This window comes from Lampetra fluviatilis, chromosome 57 (assembly GCF_964198595.1).
Source record: "Lampetra fluviatilis chromosome 57, kcLamFluv1.1, whole genome shotgun sequence".
Classification (NCBI taxonomy): domain Eukaryota; kingdom Metazoa; phylum Chordata; class Hyperoartia; order Petromyzontiformes; family Petromyzontidae; genus Lampetra; species Lampetra fluviatilis.
This window is the reverse complement of record NC_136331.1, coordinates 4,294,896-4,313,297: the sequence shown is the minus strand read 5'-3', so window position 1 is coordinate 4,313,297 and position 18,402 is coordinate 4,294,896. Positions and strand designations below refer to the sequence as shown.

The 18,402-nt window shown below is 50.7% G+C and overlaps 1 protein-coding gene across 3 annotated transcripts; it reads right to left on the bottom strand.

The window, feature by feature from the left end:
* Positions 1–724: 724 nt before the first annotated feature.
* On the bottom strand, positions 725–18,402 carry FBXO21 (F-box protein 21). 3 transcript variants are annotated; one of them, XM_078880349.1, is made up of 7 exons: positions 18,295–18,402; positions 12,088–12,947; positions 9,082–9,171; positions 8,376–8,470; positions 7,288–7,442; positions 1,943–2,047; positions 725–1,242 (listed from the first exon to the last, which is right to left on the bottom strand). In XM_078880349.1, the coding sequence occupies exons 2-7, from the start codon at positions 12,210–12,212 to the stop codon at positions 1,147–1,149; spliced, it is 666 nt and encodes a 221-aa protein (XP_078736475.1). In that variant the 5' UTR covers positions 12,213–12,947; positions 18,295–18,402; the 3' UTR covers positions 725–1,146. The 3 variants fall into 3 exon arrangements, with proteins under 3 accessions (XP_078736475.1, XP_078736473.1, XP_078736474.1); XM_078880347.1 differs by having other exon boundaries at positions 7,288–7,386; XM_078880348.1 differs by having other exon boundaries at positions 7,288–7,386; positions 12,088–12,943.

The following is an 18,402-nucleotide window of genomic DNA, read 5'->3' as shown; positions in this document are numbered from 1 at the left end:
CGCCTCCCGGATGATTCCGGTGACCGCCTGGCGAGGGGTCAACGCGGCCGCACGGAGCATCACGGCGATTCAACCATTCGACGCATTTCTGTTTGTTTGCTTGTTTGGGTCGTTTGGACAGGCGAGGACTCGCTTGAACCGTCTAAGATCTTTTTTTAACAGAAGCGACCTGTCAATCGAATGAAATGTAAAACATTAACCCGTAAAAACAAAGTTTTTCACTATAAATCTTTTATATGCGTGGCGGCTAGAGTCCTCTCGTCCTCTGGCTTGAGATGGCTGCCACCTATGGGTCATATGATTGCCTGCCACCATTAAGCAATTGGTAATTAAATATTTAAACAAAAATTCCTAAAAAGTGTAAAGTTATGGAAAAAAATGTTCACGAACATTAATTGTCTCGCACAACGAGTCTGTATGCAAAATGTCCGCTCGATTGGATCACGGGAAGTGGGTTAAAAAACGACCGAAAGATTTGCACGGTCGTAAGCGCGCAAGCAAGCAAGTGAACTTAATATAAAGGATTTAAAAAACCACAAACCATGTCGTTTTTTACAATGTATTATTTATTGGAACCCATTGCTATTAAACATTTCCCATTATCCCCACCCCCAATGTTCGCTCGTACCGGGAACGTGAACCCCATTTTTCCGCACCGGAATTCTTTCTGCATCCGCCAGCGTCGTGACCCCCCCCCCCCCCCCACCTCGTGTGTGGAGAGCGCACGCCACTGTAGGGCTCTTGTTCGCAAAACGACCTGGCCACCACAAATGATGGCTCAAAGAAGTTGGCGGCTTCGTCGTCGTCACGTTGGGAATTGACAGCCCAATACTCTACAACGAGTGACGTCGGTCGATTCTAATGCGGAGAGAAGAACCGGAGCACCCGTAGAAGAAAAATCCAGGCCACCACGGTGAGAGAGACGCAAACTCAAAATATACAGCAGGAGTCGGGGTCGGGATGGAACCCACGACCACCTGCATACCGGGCGAGGTAGTTAACATCTATCCAGCACGACGGACAAATCCCATGCGTCTGCACGCAACTCCGGTCCGCTCCGGGTTCACCGCGCCACAGCAACGGTGTTTGGTGTCACCGCCGTCGTCTCGGTCGTTGTCACCGCCGCCATCATCACCGCCGTCGCCATCAGTCGTGGGGGTAGAGTTCGCGCAGCCAGGGCCTCGCGACGTACTGCGCGCCGTCGAACGCCCGGAAGTAGACGGCCAGCTCCTCGTGGGTGACCTGACGCCGCCACGCACGGCGGTGCGGGGGGTGTGGGGGGAGTGGGGGGGTGATGGGGGGGCGTGGGGGGCGTGGGGGGAGTTGGGGGTGTGGGGGGTGCGGGGGGTGTGGGGGGTGCGGGGGGTGTGGGGGGTGCGGGGGGTGGGGGGGGTGGGGGGGGTGTGGGGAGAGACGCCGGGTGCGCGTCACCGTCAGCAGGGAGCAAACACAGGAGGCGCGAAACGGCGAACGGCACGCCGGCCCACAATTGGGGCGCCACCCCCCCCCCCCATCTTAACGGAAGGAGGATGGTCGGCCCCGCTGGGTCACGCAGGTGACGTCGTGGTGACGTCGTGGTGGTGACGTCGTGGTGGTGACGTCGTCGTGGTGGTGACGTCGTCGTGGTGACGTCGTCGTGGTGGTGACGTCGTCGTGGTGACGTCGTCGTGGTGGTGACGTCGTCGTGGTGACGTCGTCGTGGTGACGTAGTCGTGGTGGTGACGTCGTCGTGGTGGTGACGTCGTCGTGGTGACGTCGTCGTGGTGGTGACGTCGTCGTGGTGGTGACGTCGTCGTGGTGACGTCGTGGTGACGTAGTCGTGGTGGTGACGTCGTCGTGGTGACGTCGTCGTCGTGGTGGTGACGTCGTCGTGGTGGTGACGTCGTCGTGGCGACGTCGTGGCGACGTCGTGGCGACGTCGTGGCGCCGTCGTGGCGCTCACCTGCACCCCGTTGAGGACGGCGATGTCGTCCTGCGGCACGTAGGTGACGGCGTTCCTCCCCGACACGAGCACGCGGTAGTGGGGGGCCTCGCGGAGACTCGCCTTCTACTCACGCACACACGGGGGGGGCGGCACGCGCCACTCACTGCGTGCGTGTGTACATGTGTGTGTGTCACCACGTGTGTACATGTGTGTGTGTCACCACGTGTGTGTGTAACTGTGTGTCTGCGTGTGTATCTGTGTGTGTGTGTGACCACGTGTGTGTGTGTGTAACTGTGTGTCTGCGTGTGTATCTGTGTGTGTGTGTACCCACGTGTGTGTGTGTGTGTAACTGTGTGTCTGCGTGTGTATCTGTGTGTGTGTGACCACGTGTGTGTGTGTAACTGTGTGTCTGCGTGTGTATCTGTGTGTATGTGACCACGTGTGTGTGTGTGTGTGTAACCGTGTGTCTGCGTGTGTATCTGTGTGTATGTGACCACGTGTGTGTGTGTGTGTGTAACCGTGTGTCTGCGTGTGTATCTGTGTGTATGTGTGACCACGTGTGTGTGTGTGTGTAACTGTGTGTCTGCGTGTGTATCTGTGTGTATGTGTGACCACGTGTGTGTGTGTAACTGTGTGTCTGCGTGTGTATCTGTGTGTATGTGTGACCACGTGTGTGTGTGTGTGTGTAACCGTGTGTCTGCGTGTGTATCTGTGTGTGTGTGTATCCACGTGTGTGTGTGTGTGTGTGTGTAACCGTGTGTCTGCGTGTGTATCTGTGTGTATGTGTGACCACGTGTGTGTGTGTGTGTGTAACTGTGTGTCTGCGTGTGTATCTGTGTGTATGTGTGACCACGTGTGTGTGTGTGTGTGTAACTGTGTGTCTGCGTGTGTATCTGTGTGTGTGTGACCACGTGTGTGTGTGTGTGTAACCGTGTGTCTGCGTGTGTATCTGTGTGTGTGTGTGACCACGTGTGTGTGTGTGTGTGTAACCGTGTGTCTGCGTGTGTATCTGTGTGTGTGTGTGACCACGTGTGTGTGTGTGTAACTGTGTGTCTGCGTGTGTATCTGTGTGTGTGTGTACCCACGTGTGTGTGTGTGTGTAACTGTGTGTCTGCGTGTGTATCTGTGTGTGTGTGACCACGTGTGTGTGTGTAACTGTGTGTCTGCGTGTGTATCTGTGTGTATGTGACCACGTGTGTGTGTGTGTGTGTGTAACCGTGTGTCTGCGTGTGTATCTGTGTGTATGTGACCACGTGTGTGTGTGTGTGTGTAACCGTGTGTCTGCGTGTGTATCTGTGTGTATGTGTGACCACGTGTGTGTGTGTGTGTGTAACCGTGTGTCTGCGTGTGTATCTGTGTGTGTGTGTATCCACGTGTGTGTGTGTGTGTGTGTAACCGTGTGTCTGCGTGTGTATCTGTGTGTATGTGTGACCACGTGTGTGTGTGTGTGTGTAACTGTGTGTCTGCGTGTGTATCTGTGTGTATGTGTGACCACGTGTGTGTGTGTGTGTGTAACTGTGTGTCTGCGTGTGTATCTGTGTGTGTGTGACCACGTGTGTGTGTGTGTGTAACCGTGTGTCTGCATGTGTATCTGTGTGTGTGTGTGACCACGTGTGTGTGTGTGTGTGTAACCGTGTGTCTGCGTGTGTATCTGTGTGTGTGTGTGACCACGTGTGTGTGTGTGTGTGTAACTGTGTGTCTGCGTGTGTATCTGTGTGTGTGTCACCACGTGTGTGTGTGTGTGTAACCGTGTGTCTGCGTGTGTATCTGTGTGTGTGTGACCACGTGTATCTGTGTGTGTGTAACTGTGTGTCTGCGTGTGTATCTGTGTGTGTGTGACCACGTGTGTGTGTGTGTAACCGTGTGTCTGCGTGTGTATCTGTGTGTGTGTGACCACGTGTATCTGTGTGTGTGTGTAACCGTGTGTCTGCGTGTGTATCTGTGTGTGTGTGACCACGTGTGTGTGTGTGTGTGTAACTGTGTGTCTGCGTGTGTATCTGTGTGTGTGTGACCACGTGTGTGTGTGTGTGTGTAACTGTGTGTCTGCGTGTGTATCTGTGTGTGTGTGACCACGTGTGTGTGTGTGTGTAACTGTGTGTCTGCGTGTGTATCTGTGTGTATGTGTGACCACGTGTGTGTGTGTGTAACTGTGTGTCTGCGTGTGTATCTGTGTGTATGTGTGACCACGTGTGTGTGTGTGTGTGTAACTGTGTGTCTGCGTGTGTATCTGTGTGTATGTGTGACCACGTGTGTGTGTGTGTGTGTAACTGTGTGTCTGCATGTGTATCTGTGTGTATGTGTATCCACGTGTGTGTGTGTGTGTGTAACCGTGTGTCTGCGTGTGTATCTGTGTGTGTGTCACCACGTGTGTGTGTGTGTAACTGTGTGTCTGCGTGTGTATCTGTGTGTGTGTAACCACGTGTATCTGTGTGTGTGTAACCGTGTGTCTGCGTGTGTATCTGTGTGTGTGTGTATCCACGTGTGTGTGTGTGTGTAACCGTGTGTCTGCGTGTGTATCTGTGTGTATGTGTCACCATGTGTGTGTGTGTGTAACTGTGTGTCTGCGTGTGTATCTGTGTGTATGTGTGACCACGTGTGTGTGTGTGTGTGTAACTGTGTGTCTGCGTGTGTATCTGTGTATGTGTGACCACGTGTGTGTGTGTGTGTGTAACCGTGTGTCTGCGTGTGTATCTGTGTGTGTGTCACCACGTGTGTGTGTGTGTAACTGTGTGTCTGCGTGTGTATCTGTGTGTGTGTCACCACGTGTGTGTGTGTGTAACTGTGTGTCTGCGTGTGTATCTGTGTGTGTGTAACCACGTGTATCTGTGTGTGTGTAACCGTGTGTCTGCGTGTGTATCTGTGTGTATGTGTGACCACGTGTGTGTGTGTAACTGTGTGTCTGCGTGTGTATCTGTGTGTGTGTGTGACCACGTGTGTGTGTGTGTAACCGTGTGTCTGCGTGTGTATCTGTGTGTATGTGTGACCACGTGTGTGTGTGTAACTGTGTGTCTGCGTGTGTATCTGTGTGTATGTGTGACCACGTGTGTGTGTGTGTGTGTAACTGTGTGTCTGCGTGTGTATCTGTGTGTGTGTCACCACGTGTGTGTGTGTGTGTGTAACTGTGTGTCTGCGTGTGTATCTGTGTGTATGTGACCACGTGTGTGTGTGTGTGTGTAACCGTGTGTCTGCGTGTGTATCTGTGTGTGTGTCACCACGTGTGTGTGTGTGTAACTGTGTGTCTGCGTGTGTATCTGTGTGTGTGTAACCACGTGTATCTGTGTGTGTGTAACCGTGTGTCTGCGTGTGTATCTGTGTGTGTGTGTATCCACGTGTGTGTGTGTGTGTGTGTAACCGTGTGTCTGCGTGTGTATCTGTGTGTATGTGTCACCACGTGTGTGTGTGTGTGTGTAACTGTGTGTCTGCGTGTGTATCTGTGTGTATGTGTCACCATGTGTGTGTGTGTGTAACTGTGTGTCTGCGTGTGTATCTGTGTGTGTGTGACCACGTGTGTGTGTGTGTAACCGTGTGTCTGCGTGTGTATCTGTGTGTGTGTAACCACGTGTGTCTGTGTGTGTGTAACCGTGTGTCTGCGTGTGTATCTGTGTGTGTGTAACTGTGTGTCTGCGTGTGTATCTGTGTGTGTGTGACCACGTGTGTGTGTGTGTGTAACTGTGTGTCTGCGTGTGTATCTGTGTGTGTGTAACTGTGTGTCTGCGTGTGTATCTGTGTGTGTGTGTATCCACGTGTATCTGTGTGTGTGTAACCGTGTGTCTGCATGTGTATCTGTGTGTATGTGACCACGTGTGTGTGTGTGTGTGTGTAACCGTGTGTCTGCGTGTGTATCTGTGTGTATGTGACCACGTGTGTGTGTGTGTGTGTAACTGTGTGTCTGCGTGTGTATCTGTGTGTATGTGTGACCACGTGTGTGTGTGTGTGTAACTGTGTGTCTGCGTGTGTATCTGTGTGTGTGTCACCACGTGTATCTGTGTGTGTGTAACTGTGTGTCTGCGTGTGTATCTGTGTGTGTGTAACCACGTGTATCTGTGTGTGTGTAACCGTGTGTCTGCGTGTGTATCTGTGTGTGTGTAACCACGTGTATCTGTGTGTGTGTAACCGTGTGTCTGCGTGTGTATCTGTGTGTGTGTGTGACCACGTGTGTGTGTGTGTGTGTAACCGTGTGTCTGCGTGTGTATCTGTGTGTGTGTAACCGTGTGTCTGCGTGTGTATCTGTGTGTGTGTGTAACCACGTGTATCTGTGTGTGTGTAACTGTGTGTCTGCGTGTGTATCTGTGTGTGTGTGTAACCACGTGTATCTGTGTGTGTGTAACTGTGTGTCTGCGTGTGTATCTGTGTGTGTGTGTAACCACGTGTATCTGTGTGTGTGTAACCGTGTGTCTGCGTGTGTATCTGTGTGTGTGTGTAACCACGTGTATCTGTGTGTGTGTAACTGTGTGTCTGCGTGTGTATCTGTGTGTGTGTAACTGTGTATCTGTGTGGGGAGCGGTAGTGTAGCGGTTAGCGCGCTGCGCTACGAACCCGACGACCCAAGTTTGATTCCCACTCACGACCAAAACTAGTGATGATTATCTGAAACGGTCCAGGGCCTCCCCTAGGTCGACTCAGCCTCAAATGAGTACCTGGTGCGGTGTGTAAACATCGCCACTGGGGAGACAAAGGCGGTCGGGCGTGGTGCTGGCCACCCACCCCTTCGTGTACCGTTCCGGCCTTCATAGGTGCTCGCTAACAGCACTTGCCCCTACAGTCTGTTACAGGCTATACGGGAGATCTTTGTCTATCTTTGTATGTGTGTATCTTTGTGTGTGTGTGTATGTGTGTGTATCTATGTGTGTGTGTGTGTATGTGTGTATGTATGTGTGTGTATGTATGTGTGTGTATGTATCTGTGTGTATGTGTGTGTGTATCCGTGTGTATGTATGTGTGTATGTGTATGTGTGTGCATGTATGTGTGTGTGTATCTGTGTGTGTATCTGTGTGTGTATCTGTGTGTGTATCTGTGTGTGTATCTGTGTGTGTATGTGTGTGTGTATGTATGTGTATGTATGTGTGTGTGTATGTATGTGGCTAAAGCACAGCAAGTTGGTACAGTAGGGGGCAAAGGTGGTGCATCAGCCAGTCATCTCGGTCATCTCGGTCAGTCGACCCGTGGCACCTGCTGGGTCTGCCCCGTGACCTCCTGCTAGCGGGCGTTCGACACTTCACGTGGCCTCAAGGTGCACTTGGCCTGGCACAAGCGTCGTGGTGACGTCACCGCCACTTAGTGGCGAATGGCGGTTGTTGTTGTTGTTGTTGTTGTGTATGTGTGTGTATGTATGTGTGTATGTATGTGCGTGTGCGTGACTGACCCCACGGTGTGAGCGCTGCATCCAGTCGTGGGGTGCGTGTGTGCGCGCGTCCCAGCCGATGATGACGCCGGTGAAGCCGGCGTGCCGGTGCCGGATCACCTGGCCCACGCGGAACGAGACGCGGGGGGGGCGCGGGGAGCGCACCGACACCGAGGCTGGGGGGCACGGAGGGTCACGCACACACACACGCACACACGCGGACACACACGCACGCACGCGGACACACACGCACACACGCGGAGGACACGCGGAGACACATGGAGATGCACTCAGCATCACGCATGCACGGAGACATGCAAAGACATGCGGAGAAGCGTGGAGATGAGAAACGGGAGGGGACACGTGTGTGTGTGCGTGTGTGTTGGCTCGTGGGGAGTGGTGGTGTAGCGGTTAGCGCTACGCTGCGCTACGAACCCGGCGACCCGAGTTCGATTCCCGCTCACGGCCAACACCACCAGTGACGATTATCTGAACCGGTCCTGGGCCTCCCCTAGGTCGACTCGGCCTCAAATGAGTACCCGGTGCGGTGTGTAAACATCGCCACTGGGGAGACAAAGGCGGTCGGGCGTGGTGCTGGCCACCCACCCCCTCGTGTACCGTTCCGGCATCCATAGGTGCTCGCTAACAGCACTTGCCCCTACAGTCTGTTAAGGCTACACGGGGGTTCATTGCTTTGTATGCGAGTGCGTGCACACTCATAGGCACGTGTGTGTGCATGCGTGCGTGCTTTTGTGTGCGTATATGTGCGTGCGTGTGCGCGTGTGTGTGTGCGCACGTATATGTGCGTGTGTGTGTGCGTGTGTGCGTGTGTGTGCGCACGTATATGTGCGTGCGCGTGTGTGCGTGTGTGTGTGCGCACGTATATGTGCGTGTGTGTGTGTGCGTGTGTGCGTGCGCACGTATATGTGCGTGCGCGTGTGCGCGTGTGTGTCTGCGCACGTATATGTGCGTGTGTGCGTGTGTGTGCGCACGTATATGTGCGTGCGCGTGTGTGCGTGTGTGTGCGCACGTATATGTGCGTGTGTGTGTGCGTGTGTGCGTGTGTGTGCGCACGTATATGTGCGTGTGTGTGTGCGCGTGCGTTTTACTGGCAAAGTGTCCGTCTATCTCCTCCAGCCGGAGAACTTCCAAGGCAGCGCACTCCCCCATCGCATCCTCCTCTTCCTCCTCACCCAGCGCCGTGCTGCCACCACCATCATCACCATCAACACCACCATCATCACCACCATCACCACCACCATCACCACCACCATCATCACCACCATCATCACCACCATCATCACCATCAACACCACCATCATCACCACCGTCAACACCATCACCATCATCACCACCATCAACACCACCGTCATCACCACCGTCATCACCACCGTCAACACCATCACCATCATTACCACCATCAACACCACCATCATCACCACCATCATCACCACCATCATCACCACCATCAACACCACCATCAACACCACCATCAACACCACCATCATCACCACCATCATCACCACCATCATCACCACCATCATCACCACCATCAACACCACCATCAACACCACCATCAACACCACCATCAACACCACCATCAACACCACCATCAACACCACCATCATCACCACCATCATCACCACCATCAACACCACCATCATCACCACCATCATCACCACCATCAACACCACCATCATCACCACCATCATCACCACCGACACCACCAACACCACCGACACCATCATCATCATCGTCGTCATCAACACTGGGGCTGTGTGTGTGCGCGTGGCGGTGTGGGGTGGCGGCCCTCACCGTGCCTGCCGCACCAAGCCGCGAGCCCACGACAGCCACGGCACCGGTCTCAGCAGCCGCTGCTGCAGCCCCCCCAACTCCTCCGTGAGCCTGGCGAGGCGACAACGCAGAGACCCTCACCACCCCCCACGGTGAGCTACCTTGCTAGTGAACTACCTTGGTAGTGAACTACCTTGCTAGTGGGCTACCTTGCTAGTGAACTACCTTGCGAGTGAACTACCTTGCGAGTGAACTACCTTGCTAGTGGGCTACCTTGCTAGTGGGCTACCTTGCTAGTGAACTACCTTGCTAGTGGGCTACCTTGCGAGTGAACTACCTTGCGAGTGAACTACCTTGCGAGTGAACTACCTTGCTAGTGGGCTACCTTGCTAGTGAACTACCTTGCTAGTGGGCTACCTTGCTAGTGAACTACCTTGCTAGTGGGCTACCTTGCTAGTGAACTACCTTGCTAGTGAACTACCTTGCGAGTGAACTACCTTGCGAGTGGGCTACCTTGCGAGTGAACTACCTTGCTAGTGGGCTACCTTGCTAGTGAACTACCTTGCTAGTGGGCTACCTTGCTAGTGAACTACCTTGCGAGTGAACTACCTTGCGAGTGAACTACCTTGCGAGTGAACTACCTTGCTAGTGGGCTACCTTGCGAGTGAACTACCTTGCGAGTGAACTACCTTGCTAGTGAACTACCTTGCGAGTGAACTACCTTGCGAGTGGGCTACCTTGCGAGTGAACTACCTTGCTAGTGGGCTACCTTGCTAGTGAACTACCTTGCTAGTGAACTACCTTGCTAGTGGGCTACCTTGCTAGTGAACTACCTTGCGAGTGAACTACCTTGCGAGTGAACTACCTTGCTAGTGAACTACCTTGCTAGTGGGCTACCTTGCTAGTGAACTACCTTGCGAGTGAACTACCTTGCTAGTGAACTACCTTGCGAGTGAACTACCTTGCGAGTGGGCTACCTTGCGAGTGAACTACCTTGCTAGTGGGCTACCTTGCTAGTGAACTACCTTGCTAGTGGGCTACCTTGCTAGTGAACTACCTTGCTAGTGGGCTACCTTGCTAGTGAACTACCTTGCTAGTGGGCTACCTTGCTAGTGAACTACCTTGCGAGTGAACTACCTTGCGAGTGAACTACCTTGCGAGTGGGCTACCTTGCGAGTGAACTACCTTGCTAGTGGGCTACCTTGCGAGTGAACTACCATGCTAGTGGGCTACCTTGCGAGTGAACTACCTTGCTAGTGAACTACCTTGCTAGTGGGCTACCTTGCTAGTGAACTACCTTGCGAGTAAACTACCTTGCGAGTGAACTACCTTGCGAGTGAACTACCTTGCTAGTGGGCTACCGTGCGTTTAGCGAGTTAGCACCGTTTATCAATTCTGACCGAAGTTGCCCGTCACTGCGACGCGCCACGCCGGAGGATGACACGGAGGATTTGGTGAATGCATCGAGAGCTCCGCAGTGTTTGTGCCACGGTGGCTAGGAGATGTTAACTACCTCGCCTGGTACACAGGATGTCGTGGGTTCCATCCCGACCCTGACGCCTGCTTTGTGTATGTGGAGTTTGCGTGTCTCTCTCTCTCATCATCATCACGGTGGCTAGGAGATGTTAACTACCTCGCCTGGTACACAGGATGTCGTGGGTTCGATCCCAACCCTGACGCCTGCTGCTGTATATTTGGAGTTTGCGTGTCTCTCTCCCCGGGTCCTCCGGGTTTTTTTCCCTTCACATTTTAGAATCAACGTTTGGATTATTTGACTGCTGCTAAAAATGTCCGCGCGATGATGGTGATGACGATGATGATGAGCCCACTTTGTTGAGCAATCGTTTGTGATTGCCAGGTCGCTTCTGAAAAAAGAGGCACACAGCTAAGTGAGGCCTTACAGCCGGTGAAATAAAAAAATAATACGGACAGTCCTCGACTTACGACTCTCACTACACCATAATGTACAGATAGTCCCCGACTTACGACTCTCACTACACCACCATGTACAGGTAGTTAGATTAACTCTACTTACGATGGAGATGCGTTACGACGACCCCATCGTAAGTCAAAAATATCGTAAGTCGAAGATGGCCTAGCCTACCCAGGAGTCTTAAAGAATGGTGATAATTTAGCAAAACAGAGCGATTTACAGTACTGTACTGTATCAACTATATAAAATGTAAAGTAATTTTTTTTTTTTTAATTCTTAGCCTACCTCTATGAACTGCAATTTAATAGAAAGGCGTGAGATGCGTAACATCCCGGCAGCGTCCCAACGTACAGCATCGCACCTCGTACGCTGCTGCGTTTGCCTGCCGCGCGAAATGTAAAATGTTACAAATTTCTCGTATCGCTATCGCCATCGTAAGATCGAAATATCGTAAGTCGGACACCATCGTAACTCGGGGACTGTCTGTAGTTTGAGTTGAGTGGTGCCCGGGTATCGGGGCAGGGGGGGTCGTGGGTCGCGCGTGGTGCGTGCGGCATGCGTGTTACATGCGTAGCGAGTGCTGTGTGCATGGTGCATGCGTGGTGAGTGGTGCGTGGTGTGTGGTGAGTGCATGGTGAGTGCTGTGTGCATGGTGCGTGAGTGGTGCGTGGTGCGTGGTGAGTGCTGTGTGCATGGTGCGTGCGTGGTGAGTGGTGCGTGGTGAGTGCTGTGTGCGTGGTGAGTGGTGCGTGGTGAGTGCTGTGTGCATGGTGAGTGCTGCGTGCGTGTTGCGTGCATGGTGCGTGGTGAGTGCTGTGTGCATGGTGAGTGCTGTGTGCATGGTGCGTGCGTGGTGAGTGGTGCGTGGTGCGTGGTGAGTGCTGTGTGCATGGTGAGTGCTGCGTGCGTGTTGCGTGCATGGTGCGTGGTGAGTGCTGTGTGCATGGTGAGTGCTGTGTGCATGGTGCATGCGTGGTGAGTGGTGCGTGGTGAGTGGTGCGTGGTGCGTGGTGAGTGCTGTGTGCATGGTGAGTGCTGCGTGCGTGTTGCGTGCATGGTGCGTGGTGCATGGTGCGTGGTGCATGGTGCGTTACCAGCGCATGGCGTGCAGCCGCTGGAAGGCGTTGTTGCCGCTCCACTGCACGATGAGCGTCTGCAGCGGCACGGCCGCCACCAGCAGCAGCAGCTGCAGCCCGGCCCACGCGGCGCGACGCGGCATCGCGAACAACCACGGCTCCCGCCGGGACGCAAGACCTCACCGGTGGCGACGGAGCTCCTCGCTCGCTCGCTCAGTCGATTGTTTGCTCGCACACTCACACACTCGCTCGAGTGCTCACTCGCCCACTTGCTCACTCGCATACACACTCGCTCGTTCGCTCAGTCGACAACTCACTCATTCATTCGCATGTTCTCTCAAGCACTCTCTCGATTTGCTCGCTCGTGAACTCCCACTTGGTCGCTCACTCACCTGCTCACGCACTCGCTAACTTCCTCAGTCGCTCGCTCGCCCGACCCATTCACCCGCTCACAAAATGTTCACAAATCGACTCGCCCGCTCGCCCGCACGGCGACTCGCTCGCACTCGCCAGCCGCGGTCGAGGTTTAACGGGGGGCAGGAGACGTCTTGAAAGTTTCTTTGCGGGCGTGGGGGCGGCAAGGCCTGTGGACAGCCGTGGACAGCCGTGGACAGCTGTGGCAGCTTCCTTGGCTTGTGGCGAGCTGCGTTGTTAACACGCGTAGAGTTGAACCTCTGTCTTTCGCGCCGTACGGAGCCAACTGCGGCTCAACGGAAGGTGTGCCGCATTGGTCGCTTAGCCGTGGGCTGGGTTCTGGTGAGATCTTCGGCTCCGTGTGGTGCGATCGGCTGGGTTTTGGTGAGATCTCCGGCTCCGTTTGGTGGCGTTCCAGGCGACGCTGTGGCACAGCACGAGGCTCCTCAACGTCACGTTCCTGTCTGGCGCGGCAACGGAAATCCGTCAACAGCGGAGCGACAATCGCAGGAAGGAAGGACGGCGCAGCAAGGCAGCGGTAGCAGCAGCAGCAGGAGCAGCAGCAGCAGCGACAGCAACAGCAGCAGCGACACGGTTCGGGTTCTTTCTCGAGAGTCGCTGACGAGAGGGTGCTTTGCCTACGCGGGTGGCTCTTCTCATTCTTCTTAACCTGGGGTGCACGCAAGCCCCTGGCGGTTGCGTGACATGGACAGATTGTTTTTAGTAGTGTAGTGTATGGTAGTGTATAGTGTAGTGTATAGTAGTGTAGTGTATAGTAGTGTATAGTGTAGTGTATAGTAGTGTAGTGTATAGTAGTGTATAGTAGTGTATAGTGTAGTGTATAGTAGTGTAGTGTATAGTAGTGTATAGTGTAGTGTATAGTAGTGTAGTGTATAGTAGTGTATAGTGTAGTGTATAGTAGTGTAGTGTATAGTAGTGTATAGTGTAGTGTATAGTGTAGTGCATAGTAGTGTATAGTGTAGTGTATAGTAGTGTATAGTGTAGTGTATAGTAGTGTAGTGTATAGTAGTGTATAGTGTAGTGTATAGTAGTGTAGTGTATAGTAGTGTATAGTGTAGTGTATAGTGTAGTGTATAGCGAAGTGTATAGTAGTGTAGTGTATAGTAGTGTATAGTGTAGTGTATAGTGTAGTGTATAGCGAAGTGTATAGTAGTGTATAGTGTAGTGTATAGTAGTGTAGTGTATAGTAGTGTATAGTGTAGTGTATAGCGAAGTGTATAGTAGTGTAGTGTATAGTAGTGTATAGTGTAGTGTATAGTGTAGTGTATAGCGAAGTGTATAGTAGTGTCTAGCGTATAGTAGTGTATAGTGTAGTGTATAGCGTAGTGTTTAGTAGTGTAGTGTATAATAGTGTAGTGTATAGTAGTGTAGTGTATAGTAGTGTAGTGTATAGTAGTGTATAGTGTAGTGTATAGCGAAGTGTATAGTAGTGTCTAGCGTATAGTAGTGTATAGTGTAGTGTATAGCGTAGTGTTTAGTAGTGTAGTGTATAATAGTGTAGTGTATAGTGTAGTGTATAGTAGTGTATAGTCGTGTATAGAGTAGTGTATAGCATAGTGTATAGTAGTGTGGTGCAGTGTGTAGTATGTAGTATATAAATCTTGACTTAAAGCTTTCGTGACTGCAGGAATTCATGTTTATGTGAGAAATTAGCATGATGTTAATGTGAGAAATTAGCATGTTAATGTGAGAAGTTAGCATGTTAATTTGAGAAATTAGCATGATTTTAATGTGAGAAATTAGCATGTTTATGTGAGAAATTAGCATGATGTTACTGTGAGAAAATAGCATGCAAATGTGAGAAATTAGCATGTTAATGTGCGAAATTTGCATGTCAATGTGAGAAATTACCATGATGTTAATGTGAGAAGTTAGCATGTTAATGTGAGAAATTAGCATGATGTTACTGTGAGAAAATAGCATGCAAATGTGAGAAATTAGCATGTTAATGTGCGAAATTTGCATTATTTAACGTGAGATATTAGCATGTTAATGTGAGAAATTAGCATGTCAATGTGAGAAATTACCATGATGTTAATGTGAGAAGTTAGCATGTTAATGTGAGAAATTAGCATGATGTTACTATGAGAAAATAGCATGCAAATGTGAGAAATTAGCATGTTAATGTGTGAAATTTGCATTATTTAACGTGAGATATTAGCATGTTAATGTGAGAAATTAGCATGTCAATGTGAGAAATTACCATGATGTTAATGTGAGAAGTTAGCATGTTAATGTGAGAAATTAGCATGATGTTACTATGAGAAAATAGCATGCAAATGTGAGAAATTAGCATGTTAATGTGTGAAATTTGCATTATTTAACGTGAGATATTAGCATGTTAATGTGAGAAATTAGCATGTCAATGTGAGAAATTACCATGATGTTAATGTGAGAAGTTAGCATGTTAATGTGATAAATTAGCATGATGTTAATGTGAGAAATTAGCATTTTGATGTGAGAAATTAGCATGTTAATGTGCGAAATTATCATGATGTTAATGTGAGAAATTAGCATTCTGAATGTGAGAAATTATCATGATGTTAATGTGAGAAATTAGCATGTTAATGTGAGAAATTATCATGATGTTAATGTGAGAAATTAGCATTCTGAATGTGAGAAATTAGCGTGATGTTAATGTGAGAAATTAGCATGTTAATGTGAGAAATTAACATGTTAATGTGAGAAATTAGCATGTTAATGTGAGACCTCAGAGCCGTCGCCACGTCGAGGTCGGCGCCAGATCAACACGTTGCAAAGTTGGACGTTGACAAGGTTGTTATTAATCTGAGTAACAGTCCAATTTCCGACGGGCCTAAAATCGGTTTTGGCTAAAGGGTTGAACTTTGCAGTTACCCCTAAACACGGTGGCTGATATAATTGTTCATGTCGATGTTGCCCTGAAGGGTTTGGAATAGATCGCTGCAGACGTAGCCAAATCGTAAATTGCTGCAATCGTCAAAAACGCCGAGACACCAATGAGCAACATCAGTAAGGATGAACGACTTCTTGGGAATAATAAAATAATAAAAATAAAACATAATAAAATACAATTCTCACAACGTTTCGGCCACAACGCAAGCAGCCGTCCTCAGGTGAAGAACAGGTCTGCCGGAAAGACTGCGTATGAATGAACACCACCAAGCTACGTGACTTTACCGAAAGAACCAAGAAGATGAATCCCTGCAGTCACGAAAGCTTTAAATCGAACCTACGTTGTTATGCATTAACATTATACATTTCCATTATACATTAACGGCTGACAACCAAACGGGGGAGCGAGGCTGCAGTAAAGGTTTAAGCATCGCTGGGCTAAGCAGTGCCCTTTACTGGAATAAAGTCGCAACACAATAAGCAAATCAGATGTCGGCACAGCATCAGCGCAGCGTTGTTCTGTTCTCAGATTAAAATAATTCACGACGACGCCTGAACCAAAGGCGCTTTTAGATCCTTTATATTAAGTTCGCTTGCTTGCTTGCTTACGACCGTGCAAATCTTTCGGTCGTTTTTTAACACACTTCCCGCGATCCAATCGAGCTGACATTTTCCACACAGACTCGTTGTGCGTGACAATTAATGTTCGTGGAAATTTTTTCCCAAAATTTTACACTTTCTAGGACAAAAAAATTATATTTAATCACCAATTGCTTAATGCTGCCATGCAATCATCTGACCCATAGGTGGCAGCCATCTCAAGCCAGAGGACGAGAGGACTCTAGCTGCCACGCATATAAAGGATTTATAGTGAAAAACTTTGTTTTTACGGGTTATACTTATTCTGGTTTGGGACCCCCAGACATCCTGGAAGATTTGGTCCCCCCCTCCATATGTTGACTTCATGGCTACAGCCTTGCCCTGTGGTGTCCCTATGTCTGTGTGTCTATGTGCGTCCGTGATGTCTCTGTGGTATCTCCCTGTCTCCATGGCGTCTCTCTGTGTCTCTGTTGTATATGTGGTGTCTCTGTGTCTCTGTCTATGGTGTCCATATGGTCTCTCCATCTCTGTGGTGTATCTATGTCTCTGTGTCTATGTGGTGTATCTGTGTCTCCGTGTCTCCGTGGTGTCTCTGTGTCTCTGTGGTGTATCTATGTCTATGTGTCTATATGTCTGTCTCTGTGTCGATGTGTCTCTGTGGTGTCTCTGTGTCTCTGTGTCTATGTGGTGTTCCTGTGTCTGTGTCTCTGTGGTGTCTCTGTGTCTCTGTGTCTATGTGGTGTTCCTGTGTCTGTGTCTGTGTCTCTGTGGTGTCTCTGTGTCTCTGTGTCTATGTGGTGTTCCTGTGTCTGTGTCTCTGTGGTGTCTCTGTGTCTCTGTGTCTATGTGTCGCTGTGTCTCCGTGGTGTCTCCATGTCCATGTCTCTGTGGTGTCTCTGTGTCTATGTGGTGTCCCTGTGTCTCTGTGGTGTCTCTGTCTATGTGTCTGTGTTGTCTCTGTGGTGTCTCTGTGTCGATGTGTCTCTGTGGTGTCTCTGTGGTGTCTCTGTCTATGTGTCTGTGTTGTCTCTGTGGTGTCTCTGTGTCGATGTGTCTGCGTTGTCTCTGTGGTGTCTCTGCGTTGTCTCTGTGGTGTCTCTGTGTCTGTGGTGTCTCTGTGTTGTCTCTGTGTTGTCTCTGTGGTGTCTCTGTGTCGATGTGTCTCTGTGTTGTCTCTGTGGTGTCTCTGTGGTGTCTCTGTGGTGTCTCTGTGTCTGTGTTGTCTCTGTGGTGTCTCTGTGTCGATGTGTCTCTGAGGTGTCTCTGTGGTGTCTCTGTGTCGATGTGTCTCTGTGGTGTCTCTGTGGTGTCTCTGTGGTGTCTCTGTGGTGTCTCTGTGGTGTCTATGTGTCTCTGTGTCTGTGTTGTCTGTGTGGTGTATCTATGTCTATGTGTCTATGTGTGACTCTGTGTTGTCTCTGTGGTGTCTCTATGTCTATGTGTCTCTGTGTTGTCTCTCTTTCTATGTGGTGTTCCTGTGTCTGTGTCTATATGGTGTCGATGTGTCTCTGTGGTGTATCTATGTTTCCGTGGTGTCTCCATGTCTATGACTCTGTGGTGTCTGTGTCCATGTCTCTGTGGTGTCTCTATGTATAAGTGTCTCTATGTGGTGCCCCTGTGCCTATGTGTCTCTGTCTGTGTGATCACCCTGTGTCTCTGTGTTCATGTCTCTGTGGTCTCTCCATGTCTGTGGTGTCTCTGTGGTGTCCCTGTGTCTATGTGGTGTCTGTGTCTCTGTGTCTGCGTGCTGTCCCCGTGTCTCTGTGTCTGTGTCTCTATGGTGTCTGTGTCTCTGTCTCTGTGGTGTGTCTGTGTGTGTCTGTGTGTCTCTGTGTCTGTGGTGTCTCTCTGTGTCTGTGGTGTCTCTGTGTGTCTGTGGTGTCTCTGTGTGTCTGTGTGTCTCTCTGTGTCTGTGTGTCTCTGTGTCTCTCTGTGTGTCTCTCTGTGTCTCTCTGTGTGTCTCTCTGTGTGTCTCTCTGTGTCTGTGTCTCTGGGTGCTGTCCCCGTGTATCTGTGTCTCTCTGTCTCTGTGTGTCTCTCTGTGTCTGTGTCTCTGTCTGTGTCTCTGTGGTGTCTCTGTGGTGTCTCTGTGTCTCTGCGTGGTGTCCCTGTGTCTCTGTGTGTCTCTGTGTCTGTGGTGTCTCTGGGTCTGTGGTGTCTGTGTCTCTGTGTGTCTGCGTGCTGTCCCCGTGTCTCTGCGTGGTGTCCCTGTGTCTCTGTGTCTATGTGGTGTCTCTGTGTCTCTGCGTGGTGTCCCTGTATCTCTGTGTCTCTGTGTCTGCGTGCTGTCCACGTGTCCACGTCGCCACTCGTCACCTGCAACACGTGTCCAGGTGTGCCGGCTGGGGGCGGAGTGGGCGGACGGTTTACAAATCCCAGTCCGCACGCAGCCCTCCAGGCTACTTTCAACCAATGGGACGCGCG

Excerpts from the sequence above, each read along its gene's own strand:
- FBXO21 (XM_078880347.1), bottom strand. The coding sequence starts at position 12,212 with ATGCCGCGTCGCGCCGCGTGGGCCGGGCTGCAGCTGCTGCTGCTGGTG. Across the intron at positions 2,048-7,287 it reads TGCAGCGCTCACACCGTGGG|AAGGCGAGTCTCCGCGAGGC; the intron begins GTCAGTCACGCA and ends GTGCGTGAGTAG. Across the intron at positions 1,243-1,942 it reads CCGTCCTCAACGGGGTGCAG|GTCACCCACGAGGAGCTGGC; the intron begins GTGAGCGCCACG and ends TGGCGGCGTCAG.